Raw genomic sequence first — 27,717 nt, forward strand, 5'->3', positions numbered from 1 at the left:
TCTTTCAGGAAGACAGTGGCATTCCAGTGCACCCCGAACATGGTATAATGGATGTTTTGGTGTATGTGAACAGAAAAAGGATACATTTCATGTGAATAAAGCATGTGGGATTTACCTAGCTCACTTAGCCAAACAGAAGTGTGTGACTTTTAAAGTCACTGACAGAACTGCTGGTGATTTTCAACATTACTCTCCTTTAGGACAAGGTTGCTTAAGTCTCCCTGAACACTTCAGTCATTTGGACTAAAATGCACCTCTCTAAGGTGCCTGCAGGTGTGCATATCAACTTCTACAAGTAGCTAACGCTGCTGCCTTGTTCGGACTGAGGGTCCTTACCTGGTCCACCTGCAGAAGGAACAGCAGCAGCACAAGCAACCTGGTGGGCATCTCTGACTGTGCTGTATGGCCCAGGAGCAGCCATCGGTTATGGTTTCTTCACAAAGTACCACACGATTTGAAAGCGAGCGCTTTGCATCGCTTGTGCTGTGTCTCTGTGTGCCAGACACGCTCAGCTGGCCGGTACAGCAGAGCGTTAGGGTGTGTGAGGCAGAAACCTCGATCAGCAGCCCGGAGCAGCTCAGCTCCTTCTCACGGGGAGAGGACGCCCCGGGGGCCGCGCAAATCACCTCAGGACGGCGCCGCCCTGCGCAGCCGCCGGGGCTGTCCCTCGGCAGCCGCCGTAGCGAGCCCGCCGCAAGGCGGCGGCGGCGATGTGGGGGGGGGGAGACCGGGCGTGAGGGGCCGGCGCCGTGAGGGGCTCCCGGGCCGCAGCCGCGCCGCTTCCGTCCGGCTCAGCCCGATGTGAGCCGTCCCGCGGCCGCGGGCAGCGAGCGGGGCCATGAAGAAGGACGTGAGGATCCTGCTGGTGGGAGAACGTGAGTGCGGGAGGGCCCGGCACGGCCTCCTCCGCCCGGCACGGCCCCGTCAGTGGAGCCCCGGCCCTGCGCGGGCCCCGGAGCCTCCCCCCCTGCCCCACCGTGGACGCCGGGCGTGGGGCTGCGGGGCTGGCATGGGCCGGCCCCGGAGGGCCCCGGGCTGGGGGTTTGGGCCTGGGGTTGGCACCAAACGTGTTTGTCCGCGGAGGACGAGAGCGCTCCTGTGGGCGAGGGGCTCCGGGGGGTGGCGGGGGCAGGGGGCCGGGAGGGGGCCGACAGCGCCGAGCCCGGCTCCTGCCGTTAACTTGTGTGACCTTGGGTAAGCGCCGCGCACTGCCTAAGGGAGCGTGGGGCTGGGCTTTTTTGTTTCCAAAGCTGTGTCCTGAAGTTCACATCTGGGTACCCAAATAAGCGGTTAGGTTTTCAAAGGCACAGCCCCTTGTTGATGGAAGTAGCAACAAGGAGGTTCTGTTTCGTTAGCTTGTGAAGTGCTCTTAAGTTCCTCACAAGAAAGGAGTACAAAGTAATCACTGACTGTTGCTCGTAAAACTACCTAATTATACAACGAGCACAGTGCTCCTGACAAAGCTTTCCTGAGAACTGAATGCCTCATATATATTTATAGTATAGCTCATGCGGTTATTTTGTAGTGTTCGGTTGGCTCTGTCTGTGCTGCCTAGAAAGATCCTCTATGGCTTTAGACAGGAATCTCTAGGGAGAGAATGCTAAACAGGAAGAGTCAACTCGTTAAGGTTTTATTTTTCTAGCTTCACGAGACTTGTTTTATTTAAAAATGCATTTGTGCATGTAGAATACACAGCTGAATTCCTCTTCAGAGCACATAAACCTAATCTGCCTTTGCTTTCTTTGGCAATGAGATGAGGGTACCGGTTTTAGACTTACACTTGACAGGCTGAAGCTAACTCACGGAACATACTGCTTAAAATTGGACTGAGCCTTTATCGCTTAATTTAAAATTAGTTGGTCTTCTGCTTATACCTGTTGTGCTGGATTTTTTAATATATAATTGTGGTAAATGGGAAGAAGAACTTGTATAATAACATTTGAATTAAGAATTTTTAAAGTGTTAGCTGCATGCTTTAGCTGCAGAATGTGTGTTTAAGAAGGGAATGATCTGAAATTAAAAGGAATTCATTTCCATTTTCCTACTCAAAGTAGCCCCCCAGTACTCAACTGGCTGCACCATAGTAACAGAATTTTCTCAGGACATTACAGCGGGAAGAAGAGTTTTTCAAGGTCACACTGGTGTGTTCTGAACTGGTTCTGTGGGGTGGTGAAGTACAGGTGGAGCAGGTACTCTGATTTTGGCAACTAGGATCGCAGTGTGTCCAACTGAAAATTTCAGGGGTACAGATCTCTTAACTAATAGCAACATCAGAGATTGTGAGCATCTTTATTTTTTTAAATTTGTAATGGACAGGAGGGAGACATTGGTTTTACAAATTGGAAAAACCTGTCAGTTATATTATTAGTGCTGTTTTGTATGCATGACTTTTATATTTATTTATTGGCCTAAAACAGCAAGTTAGTCTGGACCATGCAGTAACCTGCTGGATGACAGAAGCAGTCTGGCAGGTTCAGACTCTGAAATATCATGGCAAGACCTTTTGTTGTCACCCTGTTCCAAAACAGCCTTTTTCATCCCCAGTGGTCTACATTTTAAATTTTAGGTTGTTTTAGTCCTAGTACGCAGGGGGCAAGCATCAATTTTTAATAGCTGATAATTTTCAGAATACATTCAGCGTGTTACTTTTACACAGCGTGATCTAAAAGGCTTCCATATGTGAGGAAAAAGAGAAGACCAGTTAATCATCACAAAGTGCTGTGCTGTTTTCCTCATCCTAGTCAGCCAGTGTTGCTTAGGCTGTTATTTCTAAGGCTATAAACAGAATTGGAAAGACAAATGGCTGACCTAGATTCAAGCAAAATAAACCAAATCTCTCCACCTGAACCTATGTATCATCACAGAAGCAACTCTAGAACACTTTTGAGTGTATCAGAAGCTTATACTCAGGGTTTCTTTCCTAACCAGCTATTCATAACCTTCTATTTTCAGTTCCATTAAATTAATAAAATGATTTTGTATGTTTGCAAAGCCAACATGCTTTGCACCACTTCAGATGAAAGCTGACTTGGTCAGATGCAAAATATGCTTCAGAATTTTGTGTAGTTATCTAATAACTTCACTTACATATCAGGAAGGTATTTATCTAAGGAAACAGGAGAGCCTTTAAGTTCTCATTCTGTCAGGATGAAGAATATTAAAATGTAGCTTGTGCAGGAGGACACCCGTTAGTGTAAATTATTCTTTTAGCTTGTACGAGCATCCCTGATGAGAAGACAACCATACTGCTGGTAAGAAACTTGCCTCTTACTGCTGTCCAGTTAATGCCACTGAGGAAAACATGTCTGTTCTCCCTAAGGAAGGCAAAAGTCTTCCTACCCAGGGTAACTTTTCCCTCGCTTTTCATAATTTTGTAATAACCACTCTTTAACTTACCACATTGAAGAGAAGCTTTTATTTCTGGATGTCCGAAGGCCCTTTGTTACTATTACCAAAAATAGACTTGGACAAGTTGGTGGTACTTTGACTGGATCATCAGCTCAGTAATGCCATTTTCTGCATGAAGACAAATTGGTCTTACAATTTTGTTTCTTCTTCCTCCCATGTTCAGACTTGCATACAATTAAATAGGGAAGTGTAAATTGCAGTAATGTCAGCAAAATAGCTTCTGTGAATAGAGGAGATTTTTATGGTGTTTTCAATAGGCACAGTGATACAGGCTCTGACTGATTGCAAGCAACATCTTAGTTGGCAAACCGCTTATGCCAGCAAAGATGCTGTATGTCCAGGATGGAATGATTTCCGTTAATGGTGGGCTGTCAAAAATATACAATGCCAGATAGTATTTGAATCTGAAACTTTCCTTTCTATAGAAAGGTGTCAGAAATAAAGCTCTAATAGTCTTTCTAGGCTTTCAAAAGAACAGAAAGTTGACAGGTGAAGGCTTTCAGGAACGGGGGAACCCCAAGAAAAGTTATTAACTCTTAATTTCAAACGATCACATTAAAGATTCTCAAACCTATGAAATCCAACTGCGTTACCAGCAGTCGTGACTTCATAGGTGAACTGAATTGTATGATTAAATTCAGTTGAATATTGGAGCAGAGGTGATTTTTTTTCTATTTAAATTAAGAAAACCGTGGCATTAGAAAACTTCTGTGTTTTGTTTTGTTCTCTTTTTACTTTTTTTTTTTTTGTGGGGGACAGAATTTGTGTCAAGGAGATTATGCTTTTGCAATTTCAAAGTAGTCCAACTAGTTTGTGGAGATTTTGTCCATTGATGATGGTGCCACGTCTTCTTGTTCAGCTCTTATCCTTAGTAGTTTGAAGCATAATCATTGTATCAAGAATACTATAAAAATAGTTAATTCCTAAATACCTTTCTGTATGCTTTCTTAGTTCCCAATTGTTGAGCTGTATTTATGCATTTCTAGTTTGTTTTCGATATTTTTTCTTTAAATATTCTACATTAAGGTTAAAACCTGCTAATTCTTTTGCGTAAGACAGGGTAGGATGTGATTCCCTTCTGGACAATGTAGAAATATGAAATGGAACCAAATCTTTTACCGTAAAAGAATTTGGAGAGAACTACTGTCATCAATACTTAAAGAGCATATAAAAAGCCTTTAGCATGACCAGTTGGAAAATGTTTTTAAAATACTTCTCTTTTTAAGATGGGATGCAACTATTGAGTGTAACATATCCAAATTATCTAATCTCTGTTTTTAATTCTTTTGTAGCCAGAGTTGGGAAGACATCACTAATCATGTCTCTTGTCAGTGAAGAATTTCCAGAAGAGGTAGAACATCCTTATTTGTTTTCTTTAACATTATTTCTTTCCTGTTGTATAATATTTTTTTTTCAGAGAGCAAGTTGTTAGGCTCTGCTTTAAAATAATGCTTCCTATTTACAATAATAAATAAAGTCTAAAACTGCAACAGTGACTTCCGGAAAGTGATTTAGGTTAGTTTGTGTGAAGATTAGGAATTTCAATTTTATCCAAGCTCCTATCTTGTTTTTCACATGCCTAATTAAGCTCTTCTTTTATATATACCTGAGAAATGTTAGTTTTCTTAAGTTGTTGAATCTGGTCATAACTGGCAGCAGTTTCAACATTAGAGACTCATAAATGGGAAGGTGCTGGGTTTGTTTGTTGAAGAACTGTTGTATTTAAAGAGCAAGTGAATGAAAAAATGAATGAGAATGAGGTATCAAAAAGTTGTGTTGTATAACTTGTATTTAGCCATTTTTTGTAGCTAAACAAGACATTGCATTTATTTCTGTTTTTGAATACTGTTTTCCTGGCTGTGGTGAAGTAAAACAAAACAAACTCTTACTGCTTTCTACCAGAATAAAAGTAAAGCTACTTTCACATTTTATTCCTTTAAAAAATCAGCTCATAGTTCTCTCAGTACTATGAAAAGAACCGCAATGGCTGCGAATAGCTGAGCTTTTTACATATAAACATTCGAGTTTATTTCTTCTGATCACAAGTCTTAAAATAGGCATCATGTGCTTCTGCTCTCTGAAACTACACTGCGTTGCGTTTAATGCAAATTAGTAGGTTACCACAGTTCATGAGTCAAGATCGGATTGTTAGCATAATTGAATTTGGTTCCCAAGCTTACAGATAAAAAGGAGCTCTAGTTTCCGTTTGTTCTTAAAATATTCAGGGACCAATGCTTTGACAGGTTGTTTGTCAATGCATTTAATGAATACTAGCTCTCTATTCACTTCTCAGCTTCTTCCTTCTGTATAGCGTAGTATATTTTTCTAAATTCATCTTGCAAGAAAAACATTGCTTATATATAACACAAAATCTGCATGAATTTACAGAAGTAAATTAGAAAAGCTCTGCATCCTATATAAACTTCTGAAAGAGACATGTACAGTTCTTGCCCATCAGTCATGCAGATCAGAGCTATATAGATATGTGTTGCAGACATTTCAAACTTTGGAATATTGTTTAAGGTACTTGGTATATTCAGTCATCACTCTTGATGAGGATATAATAGAGGCTGAAGTTTTACAAAGGGCCATTCTTCAGGTGATTGGCTTTCCCCTTTTTCTTTTTTTCCACGTTTTTCCCCCTCTCTTTCCTCTTCACCTCCCCCGCCGCCCCTCCCCCCCCCCACCCTGTTCTTTCAAAAATAAAATAAAGACAATAAATAGCTGTGCAGGATATTTTCATTAAAATTAAGTTGATTCTTCCTGAATGTGGATTAGTGTTCTCTGCAAAAAAGGCCAGCAACCATAGGTAACCTACAGTATTTTGCAGAACGTAGGTTTTATTACTATCATGTTTTGCTTTGCAGGCTTATTTAAATTTAACATTTAATACTTTGTCAGAAGGAAGGAGGTTCCCAGATTATGATCATTTAAAAATTGAGACTTATATTTTGTCCATCTTGTTTGTCTGCCTTTGTTTTTTTTTAAACGGTTACCAACTCACGCACTGTTAGCAGTGGTTGTTCATGTACTGATTTCAATGGTAGTAGGGTCAGGATATCTTGTGCTAAAATGAAAACAAACATAAATTAAACAGTATTTAATCTGTCCATAATGGCATGCTAACTCTGATGTTACTCTCCTGCTAAAGAATATGGAGCCCTTTCTAGTAGTTGGTTGAATGTGATAACCCCGCTGAATTCAAAACTTTTATTTATACGATGTTTTTATTTAAAATAATTTGCAATTCAGATTTTGTTTATAGTTTTCAATACTATAATAGTTCTTTGAAGGTGTTTGGATATAGTGGATTTGAGTGTTATTGAACCATTCATTGAATCCCTTAAAAACATTACTTCCTTGCAAAGCAAGAGAAAAGTCCTTATTCAGTAAGCAGACTATTAAAGGACAAGAAAGCAGCAGTGAGTTTCAGAACATCACAAAAAAGAAAGTGCTTGAACTAGAAATAAGCTAGCCTATTTAAAGCTAACTAATTGGCAGAAACGCGGTAGTACAGCACTTTTTTGGACAGCAGGAGTTTCAGTGATCATCTTTTAAAGGTTTTTTCTTGCTGTTTCTACAACTCAAGGTTCCACCACGTGCTGAAGAAATCACCATTCCAGCTGATGTCACCCCTGAAAGAGTGCCAACCCACATAGTGGATTATTCAGGTAAGGACTACACAGTATAGTTATTGTTTGACTGATTTGCTATGGAATTGTTTATCCACTTCAGTAGCCTCTTCAACTGTCATATTGATATGGGACCAAAGCTACATGTAGGAAAAGACTAGGTTAAAGTAACAATTCATCGGGTAAAACTAAATTGGATGATGATGGCTGATCCTACTAATTCAAAGCCTAACAGTATCTGCTGTTGGTACTACCATGAAGGATAGTGTTAGTGATATTCCAGTGAAGTTAGTGCTTTTAGTGTGACAGAGGTATTTACAGGTTCAGACACAGGTAGGTACTTTCATGGCATTCAAAATTGTTCATTATTTTGGGGGGAAAAATTTACAAAGATGGAGGAGACTTTACATACCTTAAATTCTCTGTCTTTTAAAATTTTTGAGTTTGGACATCTTATCATTTTGTGTCAGTTTCATGCTTTGTATTTTTGGGTTTTGATACATTGCAATCTCTTTGATCTTACTGAATAGATGTACTAAATAGGCCCATATCAAGTTATGCTATCATAAATATGTGCAACAGTTGCACGGCTAGACAAAAGTCCTTCCACAATTCGTAGTGGGAGCCAAGGATTAGGCCATGTTAGCAGATTCCTTCCTGTCTTCTGTCTCCCAACACTGTTGAGCTAATATCTTCAGCGTGTTCCTTAGTTAGAACAAACAAATAATGCTTTTTTTTTTTTTTTGTGAGACTTAGGATTAAGTTTCTGGAGTGAGTTTCTTTTCTATCGGATGAAATATTTCATAGATTCAGTTAACAGAAGCTTGGTCTCACTAAAAATATTCATTGACTCTGCAATAAAATTAATGTGTTGTATTTTGTGGTAGAAGTTTACATTATAGAACAGATGGTGCTACTTACTGTCCCAGGAATGGGCTGTTGATAAATGTAGGGGGTGCAAACTGTAACTCATTCCAGAGAGAACCCGTCTACAAACATAATTATTGCTTTTTTAGAATATCTGCTGAAAAACCTATAAGCAACAGACTGTTTCTGTTTTGCGAATTAATGGATCATTTTCACTGTAGTTATAGTAGAACCACTTTTTAGTGCATTTTATAAAAAGCCATTTAAATAACGAGCTTTTGCAAGGCTGTCTTACAAGCTTTGTGAAATATCTTAGTTCAGTTTCTTACGGCTTTCAGTTTTCTTCAGAAAAATGTTTAGTATTAATGATTGTCTTGTTCTGTTGAATGCAGAAGCAGAGCAAAGTGATGAGCAGCTTTATCATGAAATATCACAGGTGCGTATTAATGTTTCCTAGAAGATTGTTTCTGCTTCTGGAGAAATTTTTCCTTTTAATTTTTCTGCTTTAGATGGGCTTCAGTTTGAATTGTAGAAAAAAAGTCTCATGCTATTTCTTGCATGGCATTTCATTTAGTTCTGTTTTGTGCCCTTTGCTATAGTAAACCTTGCTCTAAATACGAAAATTGGGTACTACCACTGCTTTGGTGAACTGAGCTTAAGCTTTGTCCTTCCAAGCAAAAGGACAGAACTCAAGTATATTTTAATCAGTAGTCCAAGAAATTCTTTTTTGTTGTTGTTGTTTAAAGAAAAAAGTTTTTATCTCTTCTTTCAGGCTACAAAGTGCTTAAGTGAGTCAGAGATATGGTTTTTGACTAATGTTAGAACTGTTCTTTCTCTTCAGTGTTATATTGGGTTCTTAATTGTCTCTGTTGCTCTAGAGACTGAACAATGGAATTCAATGTCTTTCCTTTTTATTTTAGGCAAATGTGATTTGTATAGTATATGCTGTTAACAACAAAAATTCTATTGATAAGGTATGTTAACACTTTTTATCTAATTATTGCTTGAAATGAATGCTAATTTTTGTCATGGTGAAACCTGTTAGATCTTTAAAACTCATAGGATAGTGTTTGAGGTCAAGTTGTTAAAATGTATCTGCACACTCTCTTCTGGTCAATTTTGACATTTGGGTTTTCTGTCCTTTTCAGTGATGTTAGGAGTTGCTTATAAACCAACTCCAGTTTTTATTTCTTTATTCTTTTGTGGGTAAATATGTGACTTCTTGGGAAAGTAGCAGTTGTAGTCAAGCTTGTGCACAGTTCAGTCATTAAATTTGAAACTGTATTTTTCATGTTTTTGTTTTTTTAACCCCACTTTAGGTAACGAGTCGATGGATTCCTCTCATCAATGAAAGGACAGATAAAGATAGCAGGTGCATAAATAAAGATGAGAAGTGTGAATTAGGCTGCACGTCGATGGGTGTCAGTGGACAGTGTTGAGGATGTTAATTGTTTAAGAAAATCAAATTCTAAACTTAAAGTTTATATAAGAAGTTCAAGCAACAAGATATTTAAAGTATATAGGTCTGTTGTATGTTCCAGCAAAGCTGTTTATTTTGAATTTCATAGCCAGCTTTTACCAGGTGTTTTTATATTTGTGGTGATATAACCAGTTTTAACTACATGGTCTTTGAAGTTTTTTTTACTGATGCTGGTTTTGTATGATAATTAAACGATTAGTTACTCTTGTGTTTAACAGTGTGTTTTGGAAGTAACAGCAGGCAGTATATTTCTGTCTAAATATATCTTGAATTAGTTACTCAAAACTGCTGTCATCTATTTTTGCCTACTGGCTGACAGTGATATTTAATTACATCATGAAAATAATATAATGGCTTCTGGTGCAAAAGTAAAATAGGTCTTTCTATCCCTCTGTTTTTAAAGTTCTTAACCTTTTTTTTTTGTTGTTGTTTTTAGGCTGCCTCTTATATTAGTTGGAAACAAGTCTGACCTAGTGGAATACAGCAGTATGGAAACTATTCTTCCCATTATGAATCAATATACAGAGATAGAAACATGCGTAGAGGTGAGTAACTTTCTGACATGAGAATGAGTACTAAAAAATACATTCTCGCCAAGCACTTTTATGGCAAATTTTAAATAGAAACATAGAAATGCTGACTTTTTTCGTTGCTCAAAATACATAATTATTCCAAATAGAAGGGTCATTATCATGATGAGTTTGTATATTCTTTAGAGAAGAATACGCTATTGCATAATAAAATGTTGCTGGTAGACTGTTCTAATATTTAGAGCCTCCTCAAATCTTTGCCTTTTAGCAAAATGTTAATGGTTAGCTTTGCATGTCTCATTAATGTTAAACCAAAAAAATGTGTGCAAAGTATTAAATAGAATGGGTAAGTTTGGATGTGTCTTTTTAAGTAGATACAGCTTTCTTATTGGTATGACAGCAAATTTGAGTGAGACCTCCTTTATTAATTATTGAACATACACGGGGGCTAGGTGACTTTTTTTCCAAAACTGCATTGTACCCACAAGATGGGGCTAGAACTTTAAAAGCTTGATTCTTTGTTTAGATTTCAGAATAAATCACCAAATAGTTAAGAAACTAGAGAATAAATATAAGAATTTCTCTTCCAGTGTTCAGCCAAAAACTTGAAGAATATATCTGAGCTATTCTATTACGCACAGAAAGCTGTTCTACATCCTACAGGTCCTCTTTATTGCCCAGAGGAGAAAGAGGTATTTATACATAGATTTTAAAAACAATATAGGGGGAAAAAAGGTAATTGCTTGATTGCTCTTTCCTTTTCAGAAGATTTTGCAATTCCTATTTTCTTCTGTTACCTTTCACCTGCCGTCCCCCAGTTGTCACGCATTAGATTCCAGAGCCTGGTTACTGTTTCGTGTTGTATTAATCCCATCTGTCTTCCTTCTTTATTCAAAACAATGAAGACAGTTTTTTATTTCCCAAATAAATTGCTAGGTAAAATGAGAAGCTTTGGTAATGGCATTAAGTCAAATGTAATATTAAAAAAATCACGTGTTCAACTCCGTTGTCCTTTAGATACACATTTCACAGTAACTCCATTTATTTCAGGAAATTTACTCCAGACTTACCCTGATATAAGGAAAAGAACTTTTCTGAGCATCTTGTGAGGCTTTGGCAAAAGGGATCAAAAACAAGTAATGTGACTTTTTAAAATATTGTAGGTAGTTAGCTCAGCATATTATGGAAGAGAATAGCTTAAAAATATATATATTTTTTATGGGCAACTATAAATAAAAATCTAGAAACTTACCCCCCCTTGCATTACTGGGCAGTAGAAAAGTTGTCTCGATCATAAACACTTTGTTAAATAGGGAATGAGAGAATAACTCTTTTGATTTCTTCCATCAGAGTCATCTTTGCAGTAGTAGTGTTGTGATATAATTGTTGTGCTGAAATGTTTTTGGTTTTTCAAAACCAATCTCTGTGCAATCTTTGTGATCTCTATGAAGAGAAGAGTCCATCACCACTCTAGTTGCTGGGAGAGAATTACCAGTGTCTGTTTTTCTTCACTTGGAAGGTATCCCAGCAGTTCTTTTGTCGTAGTGGTAGTCCATATGATCAGTGCTTTGCCTGGTAGATGAATGAGCCTGGTGAAGATTTTCACTCTTTGATGTTTAAAACCTTCTGAAGCCGTAGCTAAAATGGTGAATATAGATAGCATGTTCGTTTAGAAGAGTTGACTGTAGTTCTAGAGCTTTGCAAGGTACTGGGATAGCCAGGCCTTTATTTCCACCAAAAAATGTTTGGCGTGGGAAAAAAAAAATAACCATTCCATTATTTTTAAAGCATTCCGTAGCAATAAGGCTGAACTTAGTGGACTGATTTTTTTTATTAATAGTCAAGAATTGCTACCTTCAGCTTGTGAAGAGATTGAGGCTCTTGTCATAATTGAATAGAAAGACATTTATTGTGAGATAAGTGTTTTAAATTTATGCATTTAAATCTGCTAGGTCAGGATTTGTTTCCTCTTCTTTCTATTTTTGCGCTTGTGTGCACAAATGTCTCCATTCTAAAAATATAGAATGAAGGCTAGTATTTGATTCAATGTGATCGAACTGCCTTGTGTAATTCTGCGTAATCTTTTTATATCTTTTTAAGCCTAGAAAGATACTGAACTTTGTTTTATTCCTTAGATGAAACCTGCCTGTATTAAAGCACTCACTCGCATTTTTAGAATTTCTGATCAGGATAATGACGGGACTCTCAATGATGCAGAGCTCAACTTCTTTCAGGTAACACCGTTTTGCTTCCCTTTTCACTGTGTTTAATGATTAAACTCCTATAATGCTAGAAAAAGAAGTGCTTGTTTTTCAAGGGATTGTAGTAAAGTGAATCAGAAGGGAATCAGGCCTAAATATTAAGTCTCAGGTCCAGCCTAAAAGAGCAGATATATAAAAACTGAAATAGCGTTAATTTTATTTCTAATCGCAGTTCGAATTTTAGTTCAAGAGCAAAATGAAAAAAAAAATTAAATGTACAAGACCCAGTGCTTGTTTTTAAAATCAAAATTAAAAATGTTTCTATGCCTTTATTTCCAGGAAGAAATTAGATTGCCCTTTACTAGCTTATCAGAACCTTTAAGGCTGCGTTTTATACAGGATGTGACACATTTGTCTGGCTTAGTAGCTAGTGGTCCTAACAAGCTCTTTTGGTTTTTGTTAGAGAATTTGTTTTAATACGCCATTGGCACCTCAAGCTTTGGAAGATGTAAAGAATGTAGTTAGGAAAAACCTGAGTGATGGAGTTGCTGATAATGGATTAACATTAAAAGGTAAGCCTTATTTAACTCCTAACAGACGTGTGTTATAAAGTTGATAATGGTTTTTATGTAAAGAAGCAAGTCTTTGGGAATATGATCTCTACCTTGATTCTTTTAGATAAGAGCTGGATGTAGTGTCAGTATGATATTAAGGAATGATTAAACTCAGGAAGAATGGGGGTGGATAAAATAAGGTCTCTTACTCATGGTTGCAGAAGTTTGGAAATCAAATATCCAAAATAAGTGCAGTGATTCAAAAGAGATTTTATCCTAGATAATTTTGTAGCTCCTCTCCAGGCTTACTGGTTGCAACACTTGGCGGAAAGGTGTGGTTTCTGACATCGTTTTAACGCTGTGTTTTACAGATTTGCTCAGAGCATATGGCAAAAGTGAAAGGAGGAGAAGTGTTTTCTGAGCATCAGTGTAACTGCTTTACTTGTGAAGCATACATATGTAATAGGACTAGTGAGAAATTGTAAAGTGTGGGAATCCTAAGGCATAGCCTTACTAAGCAGTGAAATCTCAGTGTTCGTTAAGCTTGGAAAGTGCTAAACCAAAATCCTACTCACCTATTTTGGTATAGAAAAATTAAAGGCAGTCTTCCATGAGACTGCTCTCCAGGCTTCTTTTTAAGTGTTTTGCTTACTATTTTGAGTTGTTGAAAATATTGTCCTTATTTTTATACATCTAAGTTCTTCTAAAATGCTGGTACTGGAAGAAGCAAACTGCAACTGAAAAACAAGTGGGTTGTTTTAAGGAAACAGTTACTTGAAAGACGCTTTTACAAATAACATGGTTTCTGAACCCTCCATCTAGGTAGATTATTCTGTAATGTCACACAAGTGGTTTAAAATCCGAGTATTTCTTGTTTTCAGTCTGATGCTGATTCTATTAAAAATACTTAGAGCAGATAAAGTCTTTCAGGCCCTTAAGATTTTATCATTTGATTTTAGGTTTTCTTTTTCTACACACACTTTTCATTCAGCGAGGAAGGCATGAAACAACTTGGACTGTTTTACGTCGCTTTGGATACGACGATGACTTAGAGCTTACACCAGAGTACTTGTTTCCTCTGTATGTATCACTTGTTTGAGCTTTCTTTAGCTTACACGCATTTAATTTATGCTGCCTTTGTGGCAGGAGGGAAGGCTTATTGTAAAGTGTTTATTTAAAGCTTATTGTTACATTAATTATCTCCCTTACTTTACAACCTATCAGCCAAAATATTAATGTGACTGAAAATTACAGAGGAAGAACTCCTGTCTCATTGTGCCAGATCATGCATTGCTACCTCTCTTTTTTAAGAAAGACATGGCAAAAGAGACTCTTAATACAAGACTACAACATGGATCTGAGCAGCTGCTTTATTGTATGCGGCACCAAATCAGAAAAGGCTTGTTAGTATTTTTCTGGCACTGGAGAGCCTTTGAAAATTCCCAAAGTAGAAGTTAAGAGATCAAGTAATTCTCCGGCTTTTTCTGAAAAGTGTAACTATATACTTTTCCTTAAAACAAAACACAACCCTGGTGACTAAATATCATGTAATATAAAGACAGTCACTCAAAATTTTAGAATTCCTAATAAAAAGTATGTGCTTTGATCTCTTTAAAGAGAAGTTGTTAAAACTATATGCAACGGTTAAATACCAAATCTTGTAATTCTAAAATTCTTTATTTTGAATTAAAACATTCTGCATTTTGTAAATTCACTTAACAGTTGTTTGTTTTTGTTTTCAATAAATAGGCTAAAAATTCCTCCAGACTGCACAACAGAATTAAATCATCATGCATACTTGTTTCTCCAAAGCATTTTTGATAAGCATGATTTGGTAAGCTTTTAATTTGAGTGTGTGTATACGTTCTTATATTTCAGAGCCTTAGTTTGCAAGCAATTTTGTTATCAGAAAGTGTGTTTTGGTCATTGTCATTTCATTCAGAAACTGGCTATGGCTTAAGATGTGGTCAAAACTGGTCTGTTGTGTATAAGATATTTCTGTCTACAAGGAGAGAATGCAAATATAGTTGTACTACCAGTCTTTTTCTTAACTAGCCTATGTATTTAGTCTTCTTTAAAAACAAGAACAGACGTCAAAAGAAAGCAAGTTCTGTTCTTTTATGGCCAGTTTCCTGAATTTTGCAAGTGTACAGACAAAAAGTACCAATTTAGAGTAGATATGAATTAAGTGCTATTTATGTCTAATACCATATGCTTGTTTTTAGGATAGAGATTGTGCTTTGTCTCCTGATGAATTGAAAGATTTGTTCAAAGTCTTCCCGTATATGCCATGGGGGCCTGATGTTAACAACACTGTTTGTACAAATGAAAGAGGGTGGATTACATACCAAGGGTTTCTCTCTCAGTGGACGTAAGTGTGTTACATTGCATTTTGGTATTTGAGAACTTTGGGTATGCTAATTTGTAGAATCCTCTTGAAAATGTGGAAGAAAGAGTGGAAGTTTAATAGTTGAAAGTTAACCTAAGCAGTGAAGTTTATATAACTATCTAGTGGCCTAAATTTCAGATAACTGTTACGTGTTCAGGATTTGACTAGCATTCAGTGCTAACTATGATGAAATGTCTTTAAAATTTGATTATGTCTCTGAAATTTGTCAAAATATTTTCTGTTGTTTTGACCGTGTTTCATTGTTCTGCTCTTTTAGAGTGGTTAAGAATAATACTGTTTGGTAATAAGGGTTTTTTCCTATTGAAGACATAGAGAATGAGGAGAATGTTATTCTGAGGAAAAAAAAATATGATCTAAGTTCATGGGCGGCAGCAAGTACTGCTTTCATAAGAGTTTTGCTTGTTGAAGTTACCACTGTTTACCTCCAGAATCTTGTGTCCTTCGGTACTGCATAGTACTGAGACTATTACTATCATGTCAATCTGGAGACAGGAGGAAAAAATTGTTTCAGTACTGCAGAGAATTGGTATTACAGATACTAACAATTTAGTAACTCCTTTTGCCCCCTATACTAGACTGACCACATATTTAGATGTACAGCGTTGCCTGGAGTACCTGGGTTATTTAGGCTACTCGATACTTGCAGAACAGGAATCTCAAGCATCAGCAATTACAGGTAATTAAAAAGAAATGGATATGTTACGCTTTAGGAGTTTAAACTTAGAAATCTGTTCAAGAATACATTGCTTAAATGACCTTTTTCACTTCATTCTCTCTTACTTTCTGCTCAAGACAAACTTTTGGTTTGATATTTTTGAGAATATTTTATGTGCTTTATAAGCTACTTGTCCATTTACATTAAATGTTTTCATGTACATCCACACGTGCATTTTGTGAAAAATATTTGTATTTTCTCAAAAGTAACAAGAGATAAAAAGATAGACCTCCAGAAAAAACAGACTCAGAGAAATGTTTTCCGATGCAATGTTATTGGAATGAAGGGCTGTGGGAAAAGTGGAGTTCTTCAGGCTCTTCTTGGAAGAAATCTAATAGTAAGGAACCCTTTGCTTATATTCACACACAAATGTTGTTAGTTTTACACAACAAAACCCAGTTGACAGAGTTTTACTGTTTATTACTGAGTTTGGAGATTATAGATCTATTTTTTTTACGATTAGCAAATAGACAAATTGATACTGCATGCATAATTATTTGTATATCTTGGATTACAGCTGTGTGTACTTGCAAAATAAACCACAGATTACTGTAATTTTTATTCATTAATAAATGGAGTAAACCAGTTATTCAAATCTAACTGAAAGGTGAAAGTTGCTGTGACCTAACCTGAAATTCTGCATTTTCAGAGGCAGAGGCAAATACGTGCAGAACACAAATCTTACTATGCCATTAATACAGTCTATGTGTATGGACAGGAAAAATACTTGCTGGTAAGGTTGCCTCATTGTTAATCTTAACGTTCAGTGAACTATAGAAAGCCATCTGCAAACAAATACAAGGAATTTTTGCTTTAATTGTCTCTACTTCCTAAACATAGTTTCTTCCATGTCCTCCTCCCCCATTTTTTTCAGGCTGAAATAATTTCTGATTTTTAAGATGTTGCCAATACTCCAAACTGAATATGTTCAGGATCTGTTATTTTTGAAACTTTCACTAAATTTTAAAGAAACCACTCCATTAAGCAATCTACCTATTTAGAATATAAGAATCTGTCAGGTGGGGTGATTAGGATGGCTATGGTTAATCTTTAGTGGCTGAAATACTTCCTTTAAGGGCTTGCTGTACGGTAGTTTTACTTCATGATAATATATTTCTTTGTTTTCCAAGAGTCCTCTGCTCTGTGATTTTCCTATGTAGAATGAATGCCAGTTTCTGTGGGAATCTAAGACTTTGTGTTAGAAGGAAATGTAACTTTTTATACTGAGGTTGTGATTGCCTGCAGATGTGATGTTAACAGCTCACATATGTTGACTCCATTGGTAAATTTCTCTTACTTCTTTTTCATTAATTCTGCCTATTGTCAGTCCATTAATTCTAAGGATACATAACAATGAGCTGTAAAAATCACAAGAAAAAGAAAGTTATAAAATTCCTTTAACTGCATAATGGCAAAGCTTTTTGTCTTTTTCCAGCTACATGATGTCAGTGACTCTGAATTTTTAACTGATGCTGAGACCATATGCGATGCTGTCTGCCTGGTATATGATGTCAGTAACCCTAAGTCCTTTGAGTACTGTGCCAGGATTTTTAAGGTTTGTGTATTTTTTCATATATGTGTGTATGTATGTATTCTCATATTAAAAATATATAAATAAAAATAATGTTCACTGATGAGTATTCATTTTCAATTATTGGTCCCATACGCCATGTTCTAGTGCTTAAAAGACATTTTATTTATGCGTGCTGGTTATATACGGCTGATGCATTAAAAATGCCATTTTGATATTAATACAAAAGTAAGGTCTACTTGCGTATATATAAAATATTCTGCTTCTAGAAGTGCTTGACGTCAGTGCAATTAATATATCTTAATGCTGTTGCAAAGTTTTATTTAGGCTGTTCCAGGTTGCATATAACATATAATGCCTCTTTCTTTAAATTTGCAGCAACACTTCATGGATAGCAGAATACCGTGCTTAGTGGTAGCTGCAAAGTCTGACTTGCATGAAGTTAGACAGGAATACAGTATTTCTCCTGCTGAATTCTGCAGGAAACACAAAATGCCTCCGCCTCAAGCCTTTACTTGTAATACTGTTGATGTGCCGAGTAAGGATATCTTTGTTAAACTGACAACTATGGCAATGTATCCGTAAGTACTTGAACCATTCTGTTTTTTTCATATTGCATGGATCACGCACAATAGCACTGCTTGTCATTGTTAGCCATGAGGATGGAACTCGCCTCACTGAGATTTAGCAACAGAGAGAGACATAAATGACTTTTGTAGAACTTGAAATTATGTCAAATTGAGAAAGTTTACAAATCCAATATATAAAAGGGTCAGCTATTGTGGTAACGTATTTTTAAAAGAATACACTATTTCATCCAGCTCATGTTACGTTTTTAGGTATATCTGTTCAATGAATATGTAGGGTTCTGTTCTGTCATTGCTGTGGATGCATCACTCAATATCTCACTATTCATATCTTGATATTTTTAAGATAATTGTGAATAAGTTGTACTGTAATTCTTGATAATAGCTCAATTTTACAGTTGTTTACAAGTAATGACACTCTTTTGTGAACAACATTTTCCCCCAATGCACTGCTTGAAGCTTTTTTTTTATTATTATTTTTGGTGTGCTTATTATTGTTTGCTTCAGTCCACAAATCTGATAGCTTTTACATTTTTTAAATATAACTTCTGTATAAATACCTTTTCGGCTTCAGATACAATATACTTAAGCTCACGTGCTTTTTCACTACATATCTCACTGTTGCTAAGCTCACTTTGCATCTCTTTTTTTCGTGGGTGGAGCTTTTAATGTGATTAACTAGATAAATCTTACAGCAGACGGAGTCTAGTATGACAGCTGACATTTGCTTTAAATTAAACAGAACTAATGTCACTTTCACCCAAAATCTAGGATTTTTTTAATATACTTTTGAAACCAAATTTATTGGATTAGATTTGTAAAGCTTTTGTTTTGTTTTTGTTCTGTTATACTTATTTTTGTAGTGCTGGAATACTGGAAACCACAAAAAGTGTAGCGCTGACCAAATGTCTTGTCATAGCAATATTCCTGCTTCTCCCTTAGTTTTCAAGCATGTGTGTTTTTTAGGGTGGGAAAAGTAGAGGTAACTCACTTTGTAAAGCGTGCATTCAAAGTGGTAGACAACGTGGCTTTCTTTCCTTTATAAAAGGGGTGTTATCTATTGCTGTGCAGACATACTCAGACATACTTGTATGTCTTCCTTCCAAACTTAAATTCAGCAAATGTTTTCATTCGTGTTTGTACATTGCTATTAAGATCTATGTATGGGTGGTAATGCCAAAATGTACAAGATACAGAACATCTAACCCTAAAATTCTGCACAGCTGTAGTTTTACCCTTGCTTCCCCAGTGTATTTTTTTCTCCTCTCCTTACTCATTCAAATGTACCTTTTATTCCTAAATCTCTCTTGGTTGTGGCACAGTCCTAATGTGCACCTGATTATATGAGCAAGATTTCAATTCCTGTCCTTCTGTGTGTTTTCGCAGCCATGCCCGGTTACGCTGTATGTGCGCCTGCAACAGGTGTACATTTTGCATCTGTCAGAACTTCCTCAACTCAGACTTGCTGCAATCTGTAAAGAACAAACTCTTCACTGCAGTTCTTAACAGGTCCTTAACTTTATTTACTAGGTACCAGGTGTGCTTTTAAAATAAAGCTTTTTTTTTTTTTGAAAAAGCAGTTGGTAACCTTCTATACTGCAGATTTTTCATTCCATATTCACAAAATAGCAAGATACTTATTTTAATAACTGTCATAAAATTGTCAAATTTGATCTGTTTAAGGTACTTTTGGTTCTTTTGAGCTTGGTCCAGTTATTTCTCTGAAACATTGCCAACTTGATGGTCAATTCTGGCACTTTTTGATTGCAAAAATATTGGAGGAATTAGGACTATGTTTTTCAGGGAACTGCTAATGGATATCAAGTAATGTATATAAGTCTGTGTAATGGATCTCACTTGAGATGTAGGTTTGTTTAGAATTGATTAGAGCTAGTGCCTCTTAGTTACCTATTATAAAAAATACTTTCACTTAAATAGTAATGCAGGAAAAGGCACAGCTTGACTATAACATCACTGTATGACATATTACATGCTTATAATTGCTGTTTGATATTTGGGAGCTGATAGAATTTCTGGGTGTGTATTATGCCTGGTTTACACAGAAAGTGGGTAAGTTGTATAAAAATCTGGACCTTTTAATATCCAATTCTTCTGAATAAAATGCAATATATAAGAAGTGGTAAACAGTTAACCATTTGCATTTGCAGATATTTTGGGAAAAGCAATGGGTAAAGAGAACTGGTTTTCAGCATTGAAAACAGTGCCTATACCTTGCCTCGTGCCTACTGCAGGCTGCTTTTATAAAACACCTTGCTTTTGACACGTGATTTACTAACAGCTCAGCACTTGTCACCTTGACCCAGCAAATGGGAGTTCAAACCGAACAATTTTTGTAGTGTAGTAGCTCTGTCCCTTTTATAGTCTCATAGACTATGATAAACATAGTTATTTGAGGACTGTGGTTAGAATATCCTGACATGTTCTGCATGTATTTGGTCCATGCATATTACTACTTTTTACTGGTTTCAGGTGTAGATGCTCCAAATAAGAGTGGATGTTTCCTTTAAATGTGAGTTATGCATACATAGGAGGCTTACTGATACACCCATTGACAATACACCTTTGAGCACCTTTGTGAAATACAACTTTAATCCAAGATAGAAGCGTTAATCAGAGTAAGAATTTAGAGAAGGGGGAAAAAAATCATTAGCTTAAGAAAATGACATGAATATGAGTGAAACTCTTCATACCGCATCTCTTCTCCAGCTGTCATTCCGCAGACAAAGATCCCTGTAAAAGAAGTGTCTTTGCATATTGTTACTTTAATACTTCATTCAGTGGTCACTACTAGAAAATCTCAACTCGTCGTTATTGAGGCTGAACCGCCTCTATAACTCATCTCCATTTTTCAGAATGGTTATGGATTGCTACATTAAGTGTTGTGACATGTTTCTCTCTTGTGTGGGCCTGTGGGTTTTTTTGAGTCCTGCATTTAGGCACTGTACTTCGTTCCTCTGAGATACTGTCAAGGACTGGAGGCGTTGAAATCTTTGTTTGACAAGCCCTCGGATGCTGTCTTACCACACCTTGTCAGTAGGCAGTGTGGAATAAACATACGAATATACTACTGTCTGTAAAGTCCGTAATTCAGGGCAAAGAGAATTCCTTGCAGACTTCTGCACTGACCCTACAGAAAGGAAAAACTGTTCCCTAGAATCATTGTTTGCAGTCGTTCAGTTAGTTGCTGGGATTTGTTGCAGGTTTCCATCAGGCTAATTTCTTTTCAACAACATGCTTCCTAGTTAGCTCTTCAGAGCATATTGCTGCAGGTTATTCACCTTCAGTACGTGGACTTACTGTAGAACTGTATACATAGGAAAGAATATTAGAGCTGAGATATCCGTAAACAACAGAGATTGGCCCCTAATTGTAGACTCAGGAGAGTAGAGGTAGTTCTCTTGTTTAGAAATGTTAGCTTCTTAGAAGCATTTTAATGATTTTTGCTTAAAAATAGCACTTGAATCAAAGAGAATTTTCTGATAAAGCTACTTTATATGATTTCTTATTTTGCTTTTACAAGTGCTTACCATTGGGTCAGACAGTTTGGCAGAAGTTGGATAACTAATGGGTAAAGGAGGCTTCTCGAGAGTTCATATTCTGATCTCTTCCCATTCTGAAGCTCTAGAAGGTGGAAGTAGGTAAACAGAAATCTTTCAGATTGGACTCCTTCCTGTGTCATTTGTTGCCAAGTAGTGCTTAAACACTGTTACTAAGGCACAATGTAATAGTACATTAGAATATTCCACACTTAGTACTTAAAGGAAGAATATTGCCTCTATGCAGCTGAAAAAACTAATGCCCACCTTTAGTTTCTCTTCTGTGGACAAGCTTCAAAGACTCTCCTGAGGCTTTATAGGCTCTCAGAAAGGCAAGTTCAACGAATGTGGAAGTTCAGTTTGGGGATACTTGTGCTGGAACAGGATTGTTGGTTTGAACTACCCAGGATCACACTTCATTGGTTCTTTGAGGAAGAAGGCACTGCATTCCAAGCACTGTACATGCGCGCATGAGACTTGTTACTATGCTGCAGTATTTTTGTATTTTAATTTGTTTTTTTTTTTCCTTTAGGTGTTCATTTGTATTTGTCTGGCTGGCACTTAATCTCTTCTTATTACATTGTTTTACCTCTTTCTAAAAGCAAGGTTTCTGCATATGTCATTCTAACCCTTTCTTTAATTATCAGCTTGGATTTTGGGCTTTATTTTCTTCCCTAACTCCAAAGCATGGATTTTAAGTGTGTTTTTCTGCTTTCTTGGTTTAAATTCATTCACTTGCTGCCTTTTGCTTTTATAGTAGTGACACTTTTGTCAGCTGAGTTCATTTCAAAATAATTGTTATGCCTGAGAACTGTGTTGTTCAGTGAGGGAGACTTCTCAGACCATTTTATTTTCTTCCTTCTAAAGTTTTTAAATAACGTGAAATGTAAGTGAATTCTACTTGCATATAAAACATGGTTGTTTCAGGAATTGTAAGATTTTTTTTTCTATGAAAACCTCCTGTGAAATTAAGACAGTAGTTTCATTTTCCTGTTATAAGGGAAAGTTCTAAGGATATAGTTGTAAGGATATCTATATCTAAGGATATAGATAAGGATATAGTCCAGGTTTTATTTTTCACCATGTGCTATTCAATCTGATGGCAGAAATCTATCCCTTGACTTGGGTGTCCCTAATAGTTTAGGAGAGTATAACAACATTCTTCTCACCTGTATTCGTCCTTTTCTAAAATGCTTAGTGCTGCATACTGAGTGGAGTTTTGCAAAGCTACGTCCTCTGACTTCTTTCCAAATAGAATATATTGAACTGGCATTTTAAATTCTTTTTAGGTTTTGTAGATAATAACATGCACTTGGCGCTTTTCACGTTTTAGATAACTAATGCATGGGGAAAAATTCTAACTGCCGGAGTGGTTTGCATCCTAGGAAAATATGTGCCTGAAGGAAGCTGGAGCAGCTTGCACGTTACTTGATGTTTTTGGAATTTAGTTGCTTGTATTTTATTGTTAGAACCTATCATCTGTCAGAGCAGCCTGCTGCTTGCTGACTGCATTAACTTGCCTATAATTTTGGCATGAGTAACCATGTGACTAGTGTGGCCTCAGCACTGTGCTTTTAAAATGTGTTTGTAGTTCATATGGAAATGTTTTTCAATTTTAAAAGTTAAGGTTAAACCTCCCCAGACTTGGGATTTTTCTTCTACTGACATGGGGAAAAGCGTCAGTATTGGACCATAACTCGGCGGTTTTCTGTGTGTAACCATGACAGGCATGCTCAGTTAACTTCTTGATAAGTACATGTGGCAAACTTCTTGTGAGTTGTTAAAGCCTCTTAAAGACTGTATAGATCTCAAAGGTACTATTCAACAAGTGACAAGTTACTTGGCTCACTGTTAAGGGCAGGTTGAATCTGCCTTCTTTTTCTTCCCAAGTATGCATTAAAATCTGAATTTTATGCCAAAGGCAAAATTCCTAGACACTTATATATGTAGAACTAATTATGTGATTAAATATGCACACCAATCTATTTTAGAAGTTTAAAAGCTAGTAAGAATTTCAAATACAGCATCGTTTATGGAGTCCTAACTACTGGTGTGTGTGTATGTATGTGTGCACACATCCATATACAATTTTTCCACTGGAGAGAATAATTTTTCTAGTTTAGAGTTAGTGAAAGTTTCAGGTGCTCTCTTACTATCAGGACAGTAATATTTCTACCACTGGTGAAAATTAGTTTCATAAACACAACTACACTGAAATAAAATTTGAATGTTATTTATCAAAGAGGTAGAAATTTTGTGATGTATTGAGCGAAGTTTATACATTATAGCTACCTTCAAATCAGAAAACCTGTGCCAGAAACAAACATTCAGGTTTTTTTTCGTAATGGCAGCTGAACAATATTAGGGAACAAAGTTGCAAAAATGGAATTTAGGACAGTGTAAGGAACACATAAGAGAGAAGCAGTAGATTTCCTTCCAAGGGTGTAAAGCAATTAGACATCCATAATGTTCTGAATTTCAGTGAGTATTTTTGGGCTTTGGATATTTGGACTGAGATCTTCAGAGGGCGCTAACCGCGTTAATTCCTTTGAGGTTATAAAACAAATCCCTGCCTTGGTTTGGTTTCTTTCTTTAAATGAAAGAATCTGTAACTGTTAGGCTTAGAAAAGGGATCTGAGTCAATTTACTCTCCCTTTAGACATGAAAAGAGGATTTCATCATGACTGAGAATATATTAATTGTTTTTAAAAGGATGAAGCAAGTTTTTTGAATACCACTGAATATGGACGTGTGCAAAAGTCAAAACAAGGCAAATTATAGATAGGAATCAGAAAATGTAGATGAGAGTGCACTTTACAGGGCAATGCAAAAGCACTCATTTGCAATTTAAGCAATGGTTTACACTTTTAAAGGGATGCTTATTTAAATTATACAAATAGTTGGGCATTAGAATTAATCTTGAGAGTTGTTAATTACACAAATATTCACCCAACGGAGCTTGTCACATAACTTATTAACATCATGTCACATACAAGTGATTTATTTTACATACAAAGATAAGGTTTATAACAGATTTTAAGACAAGGGTTTCGTAGTCTTTTCCAAAAAAAAAAAAAAAAAGAATGCTAAAGCTTTTAGTATTAATAAAATACAGTCTTGATTTGAAGTATCAATGATGATGAGATTGTGTCAATTTTAGAGCTGGTGTATTAAGTCATTCCAGTATGTTCAGCACAGGTACTCTAGCTCATGCGTATGATGCAAGAGTATTGCAATATCCTGTGGACACATGAAAATTTATGCTTTGGAGATGGAGTAAGAAGAGATTCAGTTTCTTAAGCAGTTTTCTTTGTTCTTAAACTCCATTTATTTCTGTTTTTTCCCAACCACTAAGTTTTTAACAACTGCACAAGAATTGGAGGTTAGATGGGTAAAAATGGTAAATTCTTTGGACTTTGTTATTTGAGCATATTTGAGACACTTGCTATTGTTGAGCCATGCTATGAACTGCAAACTGTGCATGTGTGTAAAAAGGTTAAGACCCTACATAGATGAGTTGGGTGCCATGCTGTTAGCAGACGAGGAGAGCAGTATTATGCAGCAAGTGCACGCCGTCAACTTTGTAGAAGATTCCATCTTCATGGAGTCATCTCTTGGTCCACGTTTACTTGAAGACAGGTAACAGCAGCCAAACTAAGGTGATCTTGCGATTGCCTTATCCCTTTCTTCCCCTCAACAACCACTTGACATCTAGTTTGCAGAGGGTTTGTCAAAAGTAGATGCAGAACTAATGCTTGCAGGAATTCATGAATTTGATCTGTTCAATAACCGACCAAGATATTGTTAAATAAGATTAGGAATTTTTAGTGAGCAGCTGTGTTTTGCTGTTAATGCACCAAAGAATTTGTGCCTTCAGCATGCAATATCATAGTACAGTGATTATCTATATGGCTTATATTGCTCTTGCAAATGTCTGCTAAATAATATCCTAAACTGTTTTTGTGTATTTTGATAGCGAGTACAGTTCCTGCTTTACTAAACAGCTTGTATATGACAGCTCTGCAGTTCACACTATCTGAACTTTCTTATGCACTGTGTACGTTTAGGATCTCTGTATGCTCCTTGGACTTAATGCTCCTGCAGTTTACACTGAGTAACCTATCGTGATACATACAGGCTAAAATACCTAGGCTAGTGAAGTTCTTTCATGAGTTCTATCTTAAACAAAAACAAACAAACAAACTCTTTACTATTATTTAGGAACTTGTGCTTTGAATTATGGCATATATGATAACTTGTTTTAAATGGTAGCTCCTGCTTTATGGTAAGCTGTCATACTTGAGACTACTTTGAGGATGTCTAGCAGTGTTTAACTGAGCATGCTCACAAACTTTCTGCAGTATTTGGGAGAGTTGGGTCATTGGCTGTCTACTGTCATGCAAAACGTGGCTTCTTATCTCATCCAGTCACTTCATACTGTTCTATCTTCTCGTTTTCTGTTAATGCCATTGTCACTGCCTGTTTCACTAGCACCTTCTCTTAGCTTTCACCTTGGTATTGGATGACTGTTTTTATTGCTGTTCTTGTGACTGTACTGGGAAGAAAGGGATTTACAAACTGTCATTCTTTTGATTCTAGCTTTTGGAAAAATATTACTTGCTACTTGTCAGTAAAATGTTTTTTTTTTGGGGTGGACAAACACAAGTAGATATTTAACAGCGCTGGAAAACTTTGCAAGGAAAAGTGGAAATATGCAAACTCAAAAAAAGGTTTTGTTTGCTATGATGGACTTGTTCACACTATGGATTATTATTAATTTGCTAGCTATTTTTGTTTTTATTTTCTGAACATTTGCTGGTACTCTCAAAGAAGACACACTGCCCTCCCATTTTTCTGCAGTTGTGTGAGCTCTGACTTCAGTGAGATCTGCTAATGTGATTGTGGCTGCAGATCAAGTCCTAAGCTTTCAAGAAAAGTAAAATGAATAAAATGACTGTTTAAGTACTTGTAAGGCTGAACTGTAAGCTCCTTGCCTGTGACAAGTGTAGTGATGAATTTCCAAAAGCAGAGTAGCTTAGCACAAATTATCTGATATTCTTGTCCTGAAAATAATTTTTTTTTATGTGTGTGTTAAATTTTAGGCATGTGACACAAGCGGACCTCAAGAGCTCTACATTTTGGCTCCGAGCAAGTTTTGGTGCTACTGTCTTTGCAGTTTTGGGTTTTGCTATGTACAAAGCATTATTAAAGCAACGATGATCTGAGAAGAAGCACATCCGGCCCTACCAAATAAAAATAAACTTTTATGTACATTCTGAACGCTTTAAATTCTGCTAGAACTATTTATATATGCAGAGTTACTTTATTAATATTTGTAATTCATGCATAAGATTATTTTAAATTATAGCTCTAACTACAGTATTGCATAATGCGTGGAACAAAGAATTGGATCTTAGCAGCCAGCTTAAAATGGCTTAACTTGTGAGGCCAAAAGGGAATTTGTTGTAAATAACCTGTACATATTAAAGCAGTACAACATTGCTCCCCAAGAAGTTATTCAAAATACTGTTCTTAGGTATTTCACCATGGTGACATACTAGTGTATAGCTGAAGTTCATTTTCAATAGAGTACGTTCAACTCGAGGATCATACTTCCTCAAGGATTGCTTATTTATTTCACTTTCATTTGAAGTGACTTAATCTTTTTGGACTACAAACTACACCAGGCAGAATTTGTGATTTTCTTTCTAACCTGCTCTTTCAACAACAACAGATTTCCCTACTGTAATATGTGTTTCGAGAAAAAGTCACAGTTGCTGTCCTGGCCTATGATTTTGTACGTTGTATGACCAGTGACATGCTTAGCAGTCTAATAATTTCTTTTAAAAGGAAAAACAAAAACTTCAGAAACTGCCGGATCAACTTCACATGCTGTGTGTAACTGTTATTCATTTTCCACTACGTTGTGTTTTATAACCCTTATGCATCAGATAAGAAAATTTGTATATTATAAATGTTAATAATTCAAAAAGTGCTGCTGTTTAATTTCTTACATGTGTCAATCCTGTTAAAAGCTGTGTATAAGATAGAACTAAACTAGTACACAGTACCTATTCTGCTGTAGTATATTAGTTGCATGGTTCACAGTGCATTCTGTAACTGGCTAGAGTTACCTGTAGACACAGCTTTTCTAAGGATCAAATCGAACATTACTTCCTCATAACAAACTTATTTTTCCATTGCTGGCCTTTTCGAGTATTTCAATAAAATAACTGTGTACTGTG

At 36.4% G+C, this 27,717-nt stretch overlaps 1 protein-coding gene across 3 annotated transcripts; it reads left to right on the forward strand.

The window, feature by feature from the left end:
- The first annotated feature begins 661 nt into the window (after positions 1–661).
- Positions 662–27,717, forward strand: RHOT1 (ras homolog family member T1). 3 transcript variants are annotated; one of them, XM_035558865.2, is made up of 21 exons: positions 662–875; positions 4,701–4,759; positions 6,998–7,079; positions 8,300–8,343; positions 8,828–8,881; positions 9,227–9,279; positions 9,824–9,932; positions 10,508–10,609; positions 12,053–12,151; positions 12,582–12,690; positions 13,632–13,752; positions 14,422–14,506; positions 14,898–15,043; positions 15,658–15,758; positions 16,004–16,134; positions 16,447–16,530; positions 17,233–17,352; positions 17,707–17,909; positions 19,302–19,424; positions 24,968–25,111; positions 26,575–27,717. In XM_035558865.2, the coding sequence occupies exons 1-21, from the start codon at positions 839–841 to the stop codon at positions 26,690–26,692; spliced, it is 2,124 nt and encodes a 707-aa protein (XP_035414758.1). In that variant the 5' UTR covers positions 662–838; the 3' UTR covers positions 26,693–27,717. The 3 variants fall into 3 exon arrangements, with proteins under 3 accessions (XP_035414758.1, XP_035414759.1, XP_035414760.1); XM_035558866.2 differs by lacking the exon at positions 24,968–25,111; XM_035558867.2 differs by lacking the exons at positions 19,302–19,424; positions 24,968–25,111 and having other exon boundaries at positions 669–875.

The sequence above is a fragment of the Cygnus atratus genome, chromosome 18 (assembly GCF_013377495.2).
Source record: "Cygnus atratus isolate AKBS03 ecotype Queensland, Australia chromosome 18, CAtr_DNAZoo_HiC_assembly, whole genome shotgun sequence".
NCBI classification, from domain to species: Eukaryota; Metazoa; Chordata; class Aves; order Anseriformes; family Anatidae; genus Cygnus; species Cygnus atratus.